General features: G+C 40.8%; 1 protein-coding gene across 1 annotated transcript in view; it reads right to left on the reverse strand.

Moving 5' to 3' along the window:
• cpne7 (copine VII) overlaps positions 1 to 19,267 on the reverse strand; it is a 94,785-nt gene that overhangs the window by 33,490 nt on the left and 42,028 nt on the right. Inside the window, exons 7-10 of the mRNA XM_073835681.1 lie at positions 18,107 to 18,205; positions 13,285 to 13,371; positions 9,357 to 9,416; positions 3,833 to 4,008 (exon numbers count right to left, since the gene is read on the reverse strand). Of these exons, the coding sequence (XP_073691782.1) occupies positions 3,833 to 4,008; positions 9,357 to 9,416; positions 13,285 to 13,371; positions 18,107 to 18,205 (422 nt within the window). The remainder of the gene's footprint in view (positions 1 to 3,832; positions 4,009 to 9,356; positions 9,417 to 13,284; positions 13,372 to 18,106; positions 18,206 to 19,267) is intronic.

A 19,267-nucleotide genomic window follows, 5' to 3' on the forward strand; every position in this document is an offset into this window, starting at 1 on the left:
AGCCAAAAACACATTGTATGGGTCATAATTATCGATTTTTCTTTAATGCCAAAAATTAATAGGATATTAAATGAAGATTGTGTTCCATGAAGATATTTTCTACATTTCCTACCATAAATATATCAAAACAGTTGGTTAGTAATATGCATTGCTAAGAACTTCATTTGGACAAATTTAAAGGCGATTTTCTCAATAATTAGATTTTTGTAGCACCCTCAGATTCCAGATTTTCAAATAGTTGTATCTTGGCCATACATCGAATCATACATCAATGGGAAGCTTATTTATTCAGCTTTCAGATAATGTATAAACCTCAATTTAAAAAATTTACCCTTGTGACTGGTTTTGTGGTCCAGGGTCACAAATAAATGCACTACTTTTTTCAATGGATGTACTGCAGCCCTGTGAGACTAGTTATTGGAGTCCCACTTGGAGTCACAGTTGCAATTAAAAGAAATTAAGTTGAAGTTATAAACTCATGTGCATACTGCAAAACACAACAACACACCACAATAGTATGAAACATCATAGCCGCAATAAGATGTTAAAAAGACTGCTGACAAGGTGCCAGGAAAAGATTTTCTCATTACTTTGTTCATTTCATTCTGTGCCAACAGTCAGTGGCACACATTCAAGCACTGTACGTTTCTATGTCAATTTTACATCTGTAGTGGCATGTTCGAGGCCTCTGGTAGAAAGGCACTGGCCCAATGGGCCTGGTCCATAATCCATTCTTGGACAAGACTTGCTTTTTCTGTTGGGAACTGACTGGGTCACGAAAAGTGGGCGTTGCAGACCCAAATGCAAGTCGACTGAGGAGGTTTACTTTCTTCCTGAAAAACTGCTGGCACCCACTTTTGAAGAGGTGTTTTGAACAGGAAGAGGAGGCTGAAGGTCAAGTTCACCCTCCAAAGCATCTTGGTCTATTATTTCCTTGTTCATTTTTTGCTGCTCTATGCTTATTTGAAGTGGGAGGTCGGGGTTAAGTAATATTAAAAAAAAAAAAAAGTAAGAAATGAATATTTGTATTCATCAAAAAAGTAAAGCTGCAGTGACAGACTTTATAATGTTACAAAAGATTAGTATTCAAAATAAATGCTGTTCATTGAACTTTCCATTCATCAAAGAATGGAAAGAGAAATCCTGAAAAAAAATGGTCAGTTTTCACGCCAAAAACAGTTTTTAGCATTGATAATAATACGAACCATTATTAACCCTCTGATAACCTTCTTTGGTCTCTGTGATCTTCATTCAGAAATGCGTCATTAAAATGAACTGAAACTCAGCGAATACACGTCACAGAGACATGAGAGATGTTTCTAGAGAAAGGCTGATATGTATACTTCTAAACTTAGTAAGTTTTATCAAAAAACAAATATTATATATATATAAAGTAATCCATATGAAACCGACGGGATGTTTGCGATATTCATGAGCTATTGCCACTCTCTTCAATATTTGCTTTCGATCACAAAACATTTTTTTAGAACATTTACATCGATATATTTGTAATAATAATAAATATAATAATAATATGTTTTCTCTTAATGAGTGAACGAGATGATTTTTTACATCATTTTGTACAAAAAACTCTAGCCTACCACATCCACATCCAGTTCTCAAAAGTCTTGTGAACAAATGTGTATTTCTTGGTTTAAACTAACCACGCATAAACATTGTTTTCTCAAAAACACAAACATGTACATTCATGTTGCTTACATATTATTGTAGCCCAATTTGTGCTGATTACAATGCAATCAGACTTTAGCCATTAACATGTTTTAAAGATACTGAAAAAAGCACAAATGTCAGGGCATGTCAAAACTTTTTCAGGGCCCCAAAACACACTCAGACCCCAGAGGGTTAATAAATGAGAACAAATAATAATTAATAAAAATTGAGCACCAAATCAGCATATTAAAATGATTTCTGAAGGATCATGTGACACTGAAGAATGAGTTATGATGCTAAAATATCTAAAAAAAAAAAAAGCATAGTATGTGCCCTTTCACATTAAAGGAATAATTAAGGTGTTTGAGAAACTGAACTTTGCAGTTCAAGCAACACAGATATACAAGTTACTCAAATTAAAACTTACTTTCGGACAGGGGCATAGCGTCTGGGTATGCAGTGTATGCAGGTGCATATGGGCCGATTGGGGGCCGGTCGACCTGAGGGGGTACCTTTAATTGAAACTAGGGAATGAATTGCATGGGCCCTGCCTTGGCCCAAGACGCTCAGGCCCGAGCCCTACCTTGTCCGACAACTTATTAGAACAGAGCCCGTTTTGCAGCCATTAAGATTTGGATTTTAATGGCAAAGTTGCTAGATTCCGTTTAGTTTCTTTATTAAGTTAATGTAGAAATATGTTTGGAACATTTTATGTTTGTTAAATTCAAGCTTTTGTTTTTTTAAAGTAACGACCAAGCGGCCAGCGGTAATGAGTTGAGCATGTTTGATCAATAGCCTTCTCAAATCAACACGAATTGCCTAAAATAAAATCTATAGACATATAACACTTGATGCATTTCACAATATTAATGGACCAATCTAAGAGCAACTCTGAGTGAAGAAAAGACAAAAACTTTTATCTTAGTGTGGAGGCGGGGTTGACCCTGTTGCTAGCTATGACACATCCTTTTGAAGACTGTAATTGGTTGTCCAAGAAGGAAATAAAGGAGCACTTTTAAGTGTAGGGTCTACTAGCCTTCACTTTGAAATTATAGGTGTAATTATTCCTCTTTTACCACACACAGACATATATATATATATATATATATATTTATTTTATTTTTTTTATTTACCACAATGTTAATGTTGTATTTAATGTATTTGATAGGAAATGAACAGCAACACATTAAGGTTCTGAAAGAGTTTCCAGTTGCCAAATATGTTAATGTAATAAGTGATTACTTCCATTTCCTGCATTGTGGCATTTCTGCACTATGTCGGAGATGTTAGATGTATGTCTCTAATAAAATTATCCCTGTACATTCTCACGTGTGGCATCTTATTAACTCACTGCCACGCATTGTGTGCAAAATATTTCCTTGCCCTCCTCATGTTTTGTCAATTTTCTCCACTGCTAAAAAAACTCTTAAGCCTCTTAAAAGTTCTTGTCCGTACTCCTAACAATTTTGGACCTTAAGACCTCTTTTATTGGTTAAGATGCTTTCTGAATTACTTTTTTCTTTACTAGGATCTTTTCTTTCATTTTAAGAGGAAACTCCCACATTTCTAAAACTTTTCTTAGAATTTTGTCACTAGGAACTCTTTGCACTTTGATTTTTTATGAATACAGGCCCTGATTTCTTGCTGTCTGAGGTTAATAATGTTGTAAATATTGTTCAATTTCTTGCACAGACCAATCGTTTCACTTCATAAGATCTCAATACATCGTCAGGATCCAGGGGTATTAATTTTTTTGTGTCCCTTGATTTTCTTTTTTTAATTCTTAAAAAATGTCAGCTGCCAACTTGCATTTCGGAAATCATAGAGGACCACGGTTTTAGCTAAAAAAAACTTACTTACTGTTCTACTGAAGAAAAATCACCTACATCTTGGGTGACCTGAATGTGAGATTTTTGGGTGAACTATCCTTTTATAGCATCTGATTAATACATTACATTTTGACATGCTTTTTTGGAAGGCTGCATTTGCATAACAATTCCTTAATATCTATTTAGATATTGGTTAAAATATCTCCCAAAAAGCAAAGTTTACAAGATTTCAAAGACTTTAAACTCTGTCACTTAACATTTATCAATTCCAGCAAGGTCACTAACCTTCAGTGACATTCTACACGCACATCCAAGAAAAATTTCAAGCCTACGTGATAGTGTCCACCTCCATCAGCAGAGACACCAGCACTAACCTGTCATAATCCTGGCAGATCTCCCCCACGGCTATCAGAGCTTTCAGATACTCGTTCGGCTGATATGGGTTGATGTAGTGCAGGGAACAGCTATTGCGAGGGTCCCCATTGGACGCCGTGAAGTCAATGGCAACCTAGAGAGATAATAGCATGACACACTCTTGATAAAGCTGCAAAACGCAGGACAAAAATGTAATGGCTTACATAATCTGATCGATCGTCAAGTAAGTTTAATCACTTTAGTTTTACGCCCGGAACAATAGTTGTCTCCATTGTAGACAACTGAAAGAAAATGTCAGTCTACAAAAAGCCAAGCACTCAAGAGCTGTCTTTCCTGGGAAGTTACACAAAACCCGACTAGAACAGTTCTGAAATCAAATAGCCGTCTTTATAAATAATTAAACTGCATTAAACGGACAGTATGTACATTCTATTTGTTTAGAGGTGAGCCGGTTGTATAGTCTTTCATCAAGCAGATGTTATAATCCAAAATAACACAAACAGCTACCATATGCTCTTGAATACAGAAATACAGCTCATAAACACTTGATATATTATATTAAAGCACTGCATTTTCAGAACAAAAATGTGCACATAATTTACTCACCCCCTTGTCATCCAAGAAGTTCATGCTTTTCTTCAGTCACTCAGAAATTAAGTTTTTGAGGAAAACATTTCATGATTCCTTTCCTTATAGTGGACTTCTATGGTGCTCCCGAGTTTGAACTTAAAATACGGTTTAAATGTAGCTTCAAAGGGCTCTAAACAATGAGGAATAAGGGTCTTATCTAGCTAAACAATTGGTTATTTAAGATAAAAAGGACAGTTTATATACTTTTTAACCTTAAATGCTTGTCTTGACGGTATGTCAACGTGTCGGGTATGTCGAAAAACTCCCATCTTCTTCAACTTCAAAATCATCCAACATCACCGTTTTACCTTTGTTTGTAAAGAGCGTTTGATTTTCTTTCCATGTTCACTTTGTAAACACTGGGTCTGTGCTTCTGCAGCGATTTAGAATGATTTTGAAGTTGGAGGAGAAAGTAAGATGGGAGTTTTTTGACATACCCTAACTGTCTTAAACCGGAATACACAGAGTTCACACAGAACTAGACAAGACGAGCATTTGAGGTTGAAAAGTATATAAAGTGTCAATTTTTAGAAAATAACCAATGGTTTCACTAGATAAGACCCTTCTTCCTCAGCTGGGACCGTTTAGAGCTCTTTGAAGCCGCATTTAAACTGCATTTTGGAAGTTTAATCTCAGGGGCACCACTGAAGTCCACTATATGGAGAGAAATCCTGAAATGTTTTCCTCAAAAAAATTAATTTCTTTATGGCTCAAGAAACAAAGACAAGAACATCTTGGATGACAAGGGGGTGAGTAAATTATCTGTAAAAAACTTCTCTTTTACACAGCAAAAAGGCCAGAGTTAAATTAACTCTCCAGGGAGTTTATATGAGTCCACTCTCAAAAGTGTCAAGTGTTAAAATCAGAGTGTTAAATTAAGGCCCCGTTTACACGAAGGGAAAACGCAGATATTTCCCTGCGGTTTGGCCTCTCATTTACACGAAAACCCCGTTTTTATCACAGAAAACGATTATTTCTAAAAACTCCGGCCAAAGTGGATAAATTAGAAAACGCCGTTTTCACGTTGTAGTGTGGACTGTGAAAACGGAGGCTTTTGAAAACGATGACGCATATTTATAGTCATGTGACGCATATTGTACCAATAGATATTTAAATTTAAAAACAATTATCACCAGTAATTGTGCCTGTGCTATTCACACACTGCTGCTAAAGAGATTTACCTTGTACACTCTTCAAATTACAGTCCTAAAATGATGACGGAAAATTTACTCACAGTTGCTGTCCTGCAAAACATGACGACAACTGCTTTTCAGATCAAATATGAATGAGCGTGATATAGACGCGTCAGTGGATAATGAGATATTTCCGTAAATTATCCCGCCAGAAGAATTGCGTGAAAACTTATTACGTCTGTATAATTTTGGAGGCTTTACGCATGCGCAGTAAGGCGAATTTGATGTTTTCCTACGTTTCAGTGTGGATGAGAAACTTTTGGAAAACGCTTGGAAACGCTAGTGTGGACGGAGAGCGTTTTAAAATGAAAACTCCGTTTTCAAATGTATCCGGATTAATGTAAACGTAGCCTTACACTGAAGCAGAGTTAAAGTTAATGAGATAATTAGTGATTAAGGAAGTGAGGATTGATCATTATTGAAGACACCTGATGTTAACAAGCAGAATCACCAAAGGAGAAAATCACAATTTTTAAGAAACCATTACAGTGGTCAGTGTTTGCAGTAGTGTGGCTCTTGACCCTTATATCCTTAACATTAGATCTTGCTGGGCTGCTTTATTTGAGGGTAAACAGCCAGACAAGCCAAGACCACAAGTCATCAGGGGGGTGATGGTTACGTTTTAATGTGATCATTGCTTGATCTGAGTCATTGAACTTAATTTAGAGTCAGCTCTCAGAGATATTTTCTTTTAAAGGAATTGTAACTCAGAGATAAACTTCTAAGAGAGTTCAGTCAAATACATTAAGTTGAATACATTAAGTCTCATGAGTTCACAACAAATAATTCTCTCCATCTTTCTTTATTTGGAAGAATTTCTAATAAGTCAAGATTCGTTGTGTAGGCACACACAGAGATCAAGTACCAGTGTATGAATCTCAGGAACGGTGACAAACGACGTTTTCAGATAAACAGATCAACTCTGAACTCTCATCATTTATTCATGTCGCAATGCATGATGGGAGTCATGGACAGAGGTGTAAAATCCAGGTGCCATGAGTAAAAGTCCTCCCCAGTATTTTGTTCCAATCACTGGATTTGCTAATTAGCACAGTTTTTCAGCCAGGAGGTCCGAGATTGGACCAAGTCATTCCTTTTGAGTCTCAAGCAAGTCTCCAGTAAAATCCCAAGCCCCGAAAGAGTTAAAGTTAATGAGATAATTGAATGATAATTGTGTTAGTGATGAACACCTGCTGTTAACAAGCAGCATCACTGAAGAAAATAGAAACACATGAACTACAACTGACTTGAATCAATTGAACAAAAAATTTAATCTCTCAAAATCTGATTAAACTTTATTTCATGTCTGCAGAATCTCTTATTGAGAATTATAAGAGGTTTAGATGTTGATGCTTTATTGGTCAAGAAAAGAAGAGAAAAAAAAAAACACATAATGCCACCATCATTGTGGTCAAGGGTGGTTTTAGTTGGTCTCTTGACTCTTGGAGTAACTTAAAGTAATTTCAATACTGTTTTACAGCAAGCATTTATGTGTTGCTGGATCAAAAGCTTGCAGCAGCAGATTTGCTCTCCCTCTCCATAGAATTCATTTGGATAAGCATCATCAATTCGTCTCTCTCTTTGATTTTTTTTTTTTTTTGAATGACATGTAGTGATTGTCGAACTGCAATAAAAAAAAAACTATTAAACAAATATCACTGTAATGCTTCAATATTGGAAAAAAAACTGCATCAGCTCAGGCTTTAAGACATGAACACTTATCATAGGCTCCTCAACAGTGGTGACAATAATTCTTCATGCTGCAGTGCATGATGGGAGTTTTTACTATGCTGTTACCCAGCATGCATTGCAGCATGAAGCATTTTGTTGATTGTTACCATTGTTGAGATTCATATGCTGGTTCTTGATGTCTGTGTGTGTTTAAACATTACAGATGTTTGAATGCATTATACAGGTTTTAAATTAATTCACTGTAATTGTTAGAAGAACACTATGCTTGCGTACTGTAGTTCTGCAGATTTGACAGTGCAAAACTTAAACTGATGAGAAGAAAAAACTTTTTGGGTGTGTATAGCTAAGCCCATGACAAACATCTCACTGTATTAACCAGCTATTAGCTGCTCACTGTACAGCTCTAATCTCACTGCTTTACATCAACACATGCATTGTTACACAAATAGATATAACCAAGGAGTCAAGGATCAAGAGCTCAACTAAAACAAATACTGATCTCCACAATGGTGGCATCATTTTAACCAATAAAACATCAACATCTGATCCTCTGTAATAACAGCAGGTGTTCATCACTAACACAATAATCATTCAATTATCTCATTAACTTTAACTCTTTCGGGGCTTGGGATTTTACTTGAGACTTGCTTGAGACTCAAAAGGAATGACTTGGTCCAATCTCGGACCTCCTGGTTGAAAAACTGTGCTAATTAGCAAATCCAGTGATTGGAACAAAATACTGGGGAGGACTTTTACTCATGGCACCTGGATTTTACACCTCTGGTCATGGATGAGTTCTGATTGGTTACAACATGCTTTTTGATGGTCACCGTTGTTGTGATTCTCACGCTGATTCTTCATGTCTGTGTGTCTTAACTAGAATATTTTCTCGTTTGGTGTAGACTTTGATCAAAATACTTTTTATTTACATATCTGTCTGATTAAAGCTGTGGTCCTCATTCATAGAGTTTCTGTAACCAGTGATAAAACCCATGGTCTATTACTTCACAAAGATTATTTGAAAACATGTTTGCCTTTTGTCTGACAGTTATGACACTGTTACAGCAGCCAAACAAGATCTGATTTTACAAACTTTAAGTTTTAAGAGCCCAACTAATGCAAACACTGACCACTGTAATGGTTTCTTAAAAAATGTGATTTTCTCCTTTGGTGATTCTGCTTATTAACATCAGGTGTCTTCAGTAATGATCATCACTTAATTAATCACTAATTATCTCATTAACTTTAACTCTGCTTCAGTGTTAATTTAACACTCTGATTTTAACACTTGACACTTTTGAGAGTGGAATCATATAAACTCCCTGGAGAGTTAATTTAACTCTGGCCTTTTTGCTGTGTAACAGAAAGTGAATCCTGCACTAAAGCGTTCACTCCAAAGATTCACTCTGAGGCTTTTACTACTTGACATCTGATTATCTTTAATTTAACAGGCAGCGAGAGAATTCTGATATTTATATAATGAATATTCAATAGAATTCATTAATAATCTCAGCCCATTTTGCTGCTCCTAAGGGAAGCATAAGGGTGGGGGACTCAAAACAGTTAGAGGAGATATTCATTTGTTCTGTTGCCTCCAGCCGTGAAACAATCACTTTCTGACTCAACATTAAACTCAAGAGCAGCTGGTTAAAAAACGTAACAAAAAATAACAACTGTGAATGGGGACAAAATAGCATATTCTAATCTTGTTCTAAGAATCCTAGTTATTTTTACTAGCAAACATAAAAAAAAATACTTAAGAACATTACGCTTTCCAGTCTGCCTTACAAAATCATGTATAATCTACTATAAATGAGCTGCATTTGCGGTGAGGAGGCAGTTATCAAGTCCAGCATGTCTGGCATCAATATCTACATGCTTGCTGGAGAACATGGGCAGTGAATCTGTGAAGGGTCTGGATCGCACCGCGGTGCTAAATGTGGAGCGCACTGCTGTTCCCACTTACTGTGAAGTGTATTTGGCAGCCTCCCATGATGTAGTCCAGGAAGGAATAGACTCTGTGAAGCTGCAAAATGAAGAATGGAGGGTGAGTCTCAGAAACCCTGCCACATTTATTTGCCTGGCTCACTGAAAATCACTATTTGAAAGACTACCCACAAACGTTCAGCCTCTCACATAAACATTACATATCAAACACACACATGTAATCTATATGAAATACAGGGAAAAAAAATTGCGAAAATAAAAGCTTAGAAAACATATACCCCCGGTTTCACAGACAAGGCTTAAGCCTAGTCCTAGACTAAAATGTAAGTCTGAGCTGTTTCAACTGAAACAAAATTGCACTGATTGATCTTAAAATATATCAGTGCCTTTGTTTTGTCTCAAGATGCACATCTGTAACGTTTTTTTTTTCAAGCATGTTTATAAAAATGACTTAAACGTCCTAATTGAACTATGGCCTAATCCTGGCTTAGTCTAAGCCCTGTCTGTGAAACCGGGCCATGGTGTCCAAAAAACATGATAATACCATGGTTTTGTTTTTCAAGCTATTATACCTATATATTTCTGTGCCATGTACCATCTGCACCATTACAGACACATTACTTTTTAATGGATAGACCAGTATATATTCTGTTCTATTTCATTCTGTTTAATATTAGTTTATGGTGGTTTGGTGCTGGTGAAGCTGGTAGGCTTGGAAAATCTTGCCTTCTAAACTACATACATTGATAGTCAAAAGTTTTTGAACAGTAAGATTTTTAGTTTTTTTAAAGAAGTCTCTAATGCTCACCAAGCCTGCTTTTATTTGATCCAAAGAACAGCAAAAACTAAAATATATTAAAATATATTGTAAAATGTAATTTATTCCTGTGATCAAAGCTAAATTTTCAGCATCATTACTTTAGTCTTCAGTATTGAATGATTCTTCAGAAATCATTCTAATATGCTGATTTGCTGTTCAAGAAACATTTACAATTATTATTATATCAATATTTAAAAGAGTTTAGAACATTTTTTCAGGATTCTTTGATGAATAGAAAGATCCAAAGATAAGCATTTATCTGAAATAAAAATATTTTGTAAAATTATACACTATATCATTCAAAAGCTTGTTGGAGTCAGTATATTTTTTTGGGAAAGAAATTAATACTTTTATTTAAAGATGCTTTAAATTGATCAAAAGACATTTGTAATGTTACAAACATTACTGTTTTAGGTAAATGCTGTTCTTCGAACTTTCTAATAATCAAAGAAACCTGAAAAATTCTACTCAGCTGTTTCAACATAATAATAATAATAATAATAATAAATGTTTTTTTGAGCAGCAAATCAGAATATTAGAATAATTTCTTAAGGATCATCTGACTGGAGTAATGATGCTAAAAATTCAGCTATGAAATCACAGAAATAAAAAAATTTTAAAATATATTCAAACTGAAAACAGTAATTTTATCTAGTAAAAATATTTCACAATTTTACTGTTTTTGCTGTATTTTGGATCAAATAAATGCAGGCTTGGTGAGCAGAAGAGACTTCTTTAGAAAATAAAAAAATGTGACTGGTAGTGTACCTGGAGGAGTTTTGCTGTCAAAGTAATTAAATGAATGTGTGTGATTAATTAAATATCAGTATTTATTTTTGTTATATCTGTCATTTTTTTAAATGTTGTTTTTTAATGCTTTTCATGCAAAACTAACATCATTTGCACTCTTTGTACTCTTCGTATTGTGGAATTTAACCACCACTAAAGCTCAGATTATAAAATATATAGTTGAATTTAAAAGTGAGGAATATATAGATACTACAGGGCAGCAGCGATAACACAGTTGTTTATCTAATGTTGTCATGTATCTCAACTATCTTTTTGAATTATTGCACATTTACATTGAGTTCAGCGTTTGTTTTTCTCAGGCGTTTTTACGTATTTTGGGAAATAAAAAATCTGCTGATGAGTAATGAGTGGTCATCTAGAGAACCTGCCAAACCTAATAGTTACACATGTGCCTGTTGTTTAGTTTTTTTCAAAACGTAATGCTTCAACATGCTTCATTAAATCAGTTCTAAAATTATTAATGTACAGTGCCCTCAACTAGTATTGGCACCCTTGTTAATAATGAGCAAAAGTGGCTGTGAAAATAAATCTGCATTGTTTATCTTTTTGGTCTTTCATTCAAAAAATCCACAAAATTCTAATGTTTCATTAAAGTAAAACAATTGAAAGTGGGAAGAAACTTACATTATGATATAAATGTACCAATGCACGTTGGCCACAACTATTTTATTATGAGTAAAATATATCTTAAGTAAATTCCTATTCCTATTTTTTAGCACACAAGGATGACTAGGAGCATGAAATTGTCCAGCCATGACTTCCTGTTCCACAGGATTATAAATATGAGGAAGACACAGGCCAAATTCCCTTAATCATCCATCACAAGGAGTAAAATGAAAGAATATAGTTCTGATAACAAGATTGTTGAGCTTCACAAAACAGAAAATGGCTTCATGAAAAAAGCTAAAGCATTAAAAAATCTCTATTTTCACCATCAGAGCAATAATTAGGAAGTTCCAATCAACTAATGATGTTACAAATCTGTCTGAAAGAGGATGTGTGTCTATTATTGTCCTAATGCACTGTGAGGAGGAGAGTTTGAGTGGCCAAGGACTCTCCAATTATCACAGCTGGAGAACTGCAGAGATTAGTTGAGTCTTGGGGTCAGAAATTCTAAAAAAAAAAAACATTATCAAACACCCCTACATCACCACATGTTGTTCAGGAGGGTTTCAAGAAACATCCTTCTCACTAATCCAAAAACAAACCCCAGCATATTTAGTTATCAGGCACAACTGGAACTTTAAACTGGACCGGCTTCTATGGTCCAGATGGGTTTAGTGCAAACAGGGATAAAAAGTACCCCATGTTTATGGTTAAATATACTGCTGGATCTTTCTGCCAGAGGTCCTGGACATCCTGTTCAGATACATAGCATCATGAATTCTATCAAATACCAACAGATAAAAAAAATCTAAACCTGACTGCCTCTTTTAAATCTCAAAGTGGGGTGTGGTTGAATCTTCCATCAGGACAATGATCCAAAACAAACATCAAAATCAACACAAAAATGTGTCACTGAGCACCAAATGAAGCTTCTGCCATGACCGCCCCAGTTCCCTAACCTAAACCCTACAGAAAATGAGTGGGGTGAAATGAAGAGAAGAAGCACAAAATATGGAGCTAGGAATCTGAAGGATCTGGAGAGATTCTGAATGAAGGGGTGGTCTCTGATTTCTTGTCAGGTGTTCTCCAAAATCACCAGGCATTACAGGAAAAAACTCTGAGCTGTTATCTTGGGAAAAGTACGTTGCAATAATCAGGTGCTAATAATTGTGGCCAACTTGAACTAGAGAAAAACATATTTCATGAGATTTTCCCCCCACTTTTACTTCAGTGATAGGTTAGAATGTTGTGATTTTTAAATTAAAGATCAAAAGGATAAATGATCCAGATTTACTTTGACAGCCAGCTTTGATCACATTCACTAAGGGTGCCAATATTAATGGAGGGCACTGTATGTACTAATCAATTAATAGCAATACTGAAAAACAAAAACAAGTTTCAATCTTAATTGATACTAAATTGATGTGGGGGGAAAAACAGCAACAACAGACTTATCCAGCTCTATAAATAAATAAAAAACTGTCCTACGTGAAAACGCACAAACAAGACAACTGCATTAGCCTCTTCCCACCCCACTAATGTCTTTAAGCTAAGCTTGATTGCCATACCCACCCACAACAATAAGAACACGGCTGTTTTTTCATTTACAGCTGGTTGGCCAGTATTGTCAAGTTCTAGCATCCCTAAAATAAGAATGGCATATCTACAGCTCTATCTCTATAGACACAAACATAGACTGTCGGGCTCGTACCTTAAGATCGCTGAGAATAACCAGCCCAGAGTTCTTGTAGTTCTTCTTCTTCACTTTGTATTTTGGATTGATGCACTCCCATGTGACCTTCAGGGGCACAAGAAGAGATCAAAGAGGTGAGCTGAAAATTGAAGGTGGCAATGCAGCAAAATCACTTTCACCACACATGCAGAAGGGTTGTGACATTTCTTTAATCCATTCTTGTTCTCAGCAGGAAACAGCTATGACCATGTCACGCCAGGCCAGCAGAGGGAGCCCTTACCCCCACTGACTGTTGCTGCTCCCTCTGCTGCCTCTATGGTTACTTCCTGTTTATCAGACATAAAAGCCAGCTCATCACACACACACATCGCGAAGTATTGATTTGCATTTGCGGACTTTACCAAGCGCTTTTCCTTGCTCCCAGGTTTTCCCAGTCTCCTTGTTGTTTTCCCTAGCCATAGTTCTGTTTTTGTTTTCCCAGTCTTAGTCATAGTTTTCTAGTTTCTTGTTTTCATTTCATTGTTTCATTTGGACTGCCCACCTGGATTTTGACCCACGCTTGTTTATTGGATTACGCTATTGGATTATCTTCGCTGTTCATGTTTGCTGGTGTTTTCGACCCTGTCTGCCTGTCTACGATCATCAAAATAAAGCCTTGCATTTGGATCCTCACTCTTGGTCGTCCCGTTTGTGACAGAATACTTCGCCACACCCGGATCCAGCGGCTTTACCCACCAGCAGAAGTACCCTCCAAGAATGAGCTCAACAGACCCCGTAAGTTCACTCTGTTCCATTTTTCAAGATGGCCGTCCCATCGAATGTTATGTTGAGGAATTTCTTACGTACAGTCACCTGGCACCTTGTAACGAATCGATGTTAAAGGAATGTTTTTGGAGCGGGTTGGACACTGATATCAGCCTGAGTTTACCCGATGAGGACCCGAGTTGGACCCTCGCACAATTCATTGACTTTGTGTTATCGTTTTGTGGCTCTCCATTCACTGTGGGTATACTCAAAAGGTCACAGCACAAAATGTCTGCCAGCCTAGAGCCTCAGCACAAGATGTCTGCTAGCCCCGAGCCTCAGCACAAGATGTCTGCTAGCCCAGAACCACAGCACAAGATGTTTGCTAGTCCTGAGCCACAGCACAAGATGTCTGCTAGCCCCGAGCCACAGCACAAGATGTCTGCTAGCTTCGAGCCACAGCACAAGATGTCTGCTAGCTTCGAGCCACAGCACAGGACGTCTGCTAGCTTCGAGCCACAGCACAAGATGTCTACTAGCCCAGAGCCAAAGCACAAGATGTCTGCTAGTTCAAAGCCTGTTCATAAGATGTCTGCCTTTCAGGAGCCCCTTCACAAGATGGCTACCTTCCCTAAACCTGTTCACAAAATGGCCGCCTTTCCCGAATCAGCTTTCGGAATGACCATCCTTCCTGAGTCCGCATTCAAGATGGTCACCCGATTGGACCCAGCTCACAAGAAATCTACCACGTCTGACTTCTCTCACAAGATGGCTGCCACCCCAAGGCCCGATCACAAGATGGCCGCCATCCCCAAGCCTGTTCACAAGATGGCTGCCACCCCCAAGCCAGTTCACAAGATGGCCGCCGTCCCAAAGCCTGCTTCCAAGATGGCTGTCCTTCCCGAGTCAGCTCATAAGATGGCCGCCTTTCCTGAGACTGCACCCAAGATGGCCGCCCTTCCTGATCCTGTTCGCAAAATGGCCGCTCTTCCAGACCCTGCTCACAAGATGGCCGCCGTTCCAAAGCACGTTCATAAGATGGCTTCCGTTCCTGAGTTCCCGGTCAGAATGGCCACCACGCCAGAGCCTGCTGCAAAGATGGCCGCCACGCCAGAGCCTGCTGCTAAGATGGTCGCCACGCCAGAGCCTGCTGCTAAGATGGCCGCCACGCCTGAGCCTGCTGCAAAGATGGCCGCCACGCCAGAGCCTGTTGCAAAGATGGCCGCCACGCCAGAGCCTGCTGCAAAGAGGGCCGCCACGCCAGAGCCTGCACCCAAGATGACCGCCACGCCCGTGCTGGCACACAAAATGGCCGCCATACCTGAGGCTGTTATTAACAGGGTGGCTACAGCGTCAGACTCTCACCCTTCCAGGACGTATCAGAGACTAATGTCTAGCTTGGAGGACCCACCACTGCTGTCAGCTCGTTCGGCTGGTCCCTTACTGTCAGCCGAGCCAACGTCTGCTCACCCCACATCAGCCAAGCCAGCGTCTGCTAGCGCCACATCAGCCAAGCCAGCGTCTGCTAGCGCCACGTCAACCAAGCCAGCGTCTGCTCACGCCACGTCAACCAAGCCATCGCCTGTGAACGTCATATCTGCTTCTCTCGAACCTGCACCAGCTGCCGTTCCTACCAAGTCAAGTCAAGTTACAGCTGCTGTCCCTGCCGAGTCAAGTCACGTCACAGTCACTGTCCCTGCCAGGACAAGTCAAGATACAGCTGCTGTTCCTGTCAGGCCAAGTCAAGCAGCTGTTCCCTCCGAGCCAAGCCAAGCCACAGCTGTCCCTCTCACGCCAAATCAAGTCACTGCTGCTCTTGTCATGACGAGTCAGGTCATAGCTACTTCTTCACTGCCAAGTCACATCTCCCCTGAGCATCCAGAGCCTTCACTCCCAAGCCATGCAGAGCCAACGCTCCCAAGCCATGCAGAGCCAACGCTGCCAAGCCATGCAGAACCAACGCTCCCAAGTCACACAGAGCCAACGCTCCCAAGCCCCACGCCCAATGACCCGGAGGGCATTCCTCTGCCAACCGTGTTACCTGTTATGGCTATCGCCATTTTGAGTGTGTGGGCTGCACACTGCGCCCCAGTTGCCTCTTCGGCCCATGAGTCTGCCCACAAGTTTGTTCTGGAGACCTCATCTACAGGCATGTCCGCTGCGCCTATACCTCTTTCGGAGGTGGCGTACATAGCGGAACTTCACGCTCTGCCCGCTCCGCCAAGGCTTCACGCCCTGCCCGCTCCGCCAAGGCTTCACGCTCTGCCCGCTCCGCCAAGGCTTCACGCTCTGCCCGCTCCGCCAAGGCTTCACGCTCTGCCCGCTCCGCCAAGGCTTCACGCTCTGCCCGCTCCGCCAAGGCTTCACGCTCTGCCCGCTCCGCCAAGGCTTCACGCTCTGCCCGCTCCGCCAAGGCTTCACGCTCTGCCCGCTCAGCCAAGGCTTCACGCTCTGCCCGCATCGCCTGTGCTCCCTGCTCTGCCAGCACCGCCAGTGCTCCCTGCTCTGCCAGCACCGCCAGGGTTCCCTGCTATATCTGCTCCGCCAGGACTCCTTGCTCTACCTGCTCCGCCAAGGTTCCTTGCTCTGCCTGTTCCGCCAAGACTCCTTGCTCTGTCTGCTCCGCCAAGGTCCCTTGCTCTGTCTGCTCCGCCAAAATTCCCTGCCCTGCCTGCTCCGCCAAGACTCCCTGCTCTGCCTGCACCGCCTAGGTTCCCTGTCATCTCTGTCTTGGCGTCTGGGGCCGTTCCAGAAGTCTCTGTCTGCCCAGGAACTGCCACGAAAGTCGTTCCTGAAGTTCTCGTCTGCCTGGTCACGGCTATGGAGGCCACGTTCTCCCATGAACTCTCTACTTCTTTCCTTGCTCTGTCTGCCTCCTCTATCTCTGTTCTCCCCAGGTCCCAGTCCATAATGCGGCCTCCTGTTCCGCCCTGGAGGGCTTCTGCGCCTCCTGTTCTGCCCTGGAGGGCTCCTGCGCCTCCTGTTCCGCCCTGGAGGGCTCCTGCGCCTCCTGATTCGCCCTGGAGGGCTCCTGCGCCTCCTGCTCCGCCCTGGAGGGCTCCTGCGCCTCCTGTTCTGCCCTGGAGGGCTCCTGCGCCTCCTGTTCCGCCCTGGAGGGCTCCTGCGCCTCCTGATTCGCCCTGGAGGGCTCCTGCGCCTCCTGCTCCGCCCTGGAGGGCTCCTGCGCCTTCTGCTCCGCCCTGGAGGGCTCCTGCGCCTCCTGCTCCGCCCTGGAGGGCTCCTGCGCCTCCTGCTCTGCCCTGGAGGGCCGCTCCGCCTCCTGCTCCGCCCTGGAGGGTTCCTAAACCCCTTGCTCCGCCTTCGGCTCCGCCCTGGAGGGCTTCTACGCTTCCTGCTCTGCCCCGGAGGGTCGCTAAGCCTCCTGCTCCGCCCTGGAGGGCTCCTAAGACTCTTGCTCCACCTCAAAGGACTGCTCTGCCTCCAGCCCTGCCCTGGAGGGCTCCTGAATCTCCTGCCCTGCTCTGGAGGGCCTTTGCCCAACCTGTTCTGCCTCAGTCTCCTGGCCCTCCCACCGCTCCCCTGGACTGTTTCCTCCTGTTGTTTTTTGGAGCGTCTGGAAGCCGCTCCTTGGGGGGGGGCTATGTCACGCCAGGCCAGCAGAGGGAGCCCTTACCCCCACTGACTGTTGCTGCTCCCTCTGCTGCCTCTATGGTTACTTCCTGTTTATCAGACATAAAAGCCAGCTCATCACACACACACATCGCGAAGTATTGATTTGCATTTGCGGACTTTACCAAGCGCTTTTCCTTGCTCCCAGGTTTTCCCAGTCTCCTTGTTGTTTTCCCTAGCCATAGTTCTGTTTTTGTTTTCCCAGTCTTAGTCATAGTTTTCTAGTTTCTTGTTTTCATTTCATTGTTTCATTTGGACTGCCCACCTGGATTTTGACCCACGCTTGTTTATTGGATTACGCTATTGGATTATCTTCGCTGTTCATGTTTGCTGGTGTTTTCGACCCTGTCTGCCTGTCTACGATCATCAAAATAAAGCCTTGCATTTGGATCCTCACTCTTGGTCGTCCCGTTTTGTAACAGACCAATATCAAACGCCAATGTATGGCTGAATGTCTCACACTGACCTTGTTTCCTAAGGAAATCTTCTGCATTTCTTTGAAATTGGTGTAGAATTCGCCAATGAAGTCATGCTTTCCCCTCGAGTCATAGTCCCAGACTAAGCACTGCAATTCACAGAAAACAACAATTACAACAACTTGTATGGTTTGTATGGTTCTTGAGATTATTTCACTTAAAGGAATGTCTTATTTTTTCATACCAAACCACAAAAATAGTTATTTAGCCGAATCAAAGATGCTCTCATACAACAGATGTAGACAGTGACCAATCAAACTCAAAAAAATGATGGGAATATCACTATAAAATCACCATAAAAGCAGTCCAGATTACTAATGTGAGGAACAAATTGCAGCACAGTTGTCAGTTGTAACTGCACATGTTCAAACAACCTAGTTGCTTTTATTCAGCAAGGTTTTTTTTGACTGGAAATGACACAGGCTTCTGCCAAAAGATAATAAGACAATGTACAAGAGGCATCATTGTGAAAAAAAAAATGTTCAGCTTTTATTTACATTTGAACAAAAAGTGGAATGTCCAAAATTATTCATACCCATGGCAAACTGTCACAGTCTATGGGAAAATTCAAAGTTTTATACCATGCCAAACAGTCCAAGCTGTTCTAAAGCATCCTAATTTTCCTGATTCATTGGGAACCACTGTTTTAATCAACTCAACCGGTGAAAAATAGAAGCTCTCTGCTGTTGGTTTGTGGACATGGCTAAGACAAAGGAGCTCACTGAGGACCTGCGGCTGCGCATTGTGGCTGTTCACAAGTCAGGAAAGGACTATAGGACCATACCCAAATGTTATGGTTATTATTAAAAAAAATACAAGATGTTCCGCACTGTGAAAAAGAGGACGTGGTCGGATGCCAAAAGTGACACCTGTGCTGGCCAGGAGTTTAGTGAGAGAGGTAAAAAAGAATCCAGGGATCACCACCAAGGCGATCCTGATTAATCTTGGCTCTGCTGGTGGCAACATCTCAAGGCAGACAGTCCAACAGACACTACACACCGCTGGGTTCCAAGGACGCAGACCAAGGAGGACACCACTTCTCCTTTGCAAATGCTCATCAGGACAAAGAAGAAGACTTCTGGTCTTCTGTTTTATGGTCAGATTAAACAAAAATTTTATTGTTTAGCCACAATGATGTAGCCTTCATTTGG

This window comes from Garra rufa, chromosome 3 (genome assembly GCF_049309525.1).
Source record: "Garra rufa chromosome 3, GarRuf1.0, whole genome shotgun sequence".
Classification (NCBI taxonomy): domain Eukaryota; kingdom Metazoa; phylum Chordata; class Actinopteri; order Cypriniformes; family Cyprinidae; genus Garra; species Garra rufa.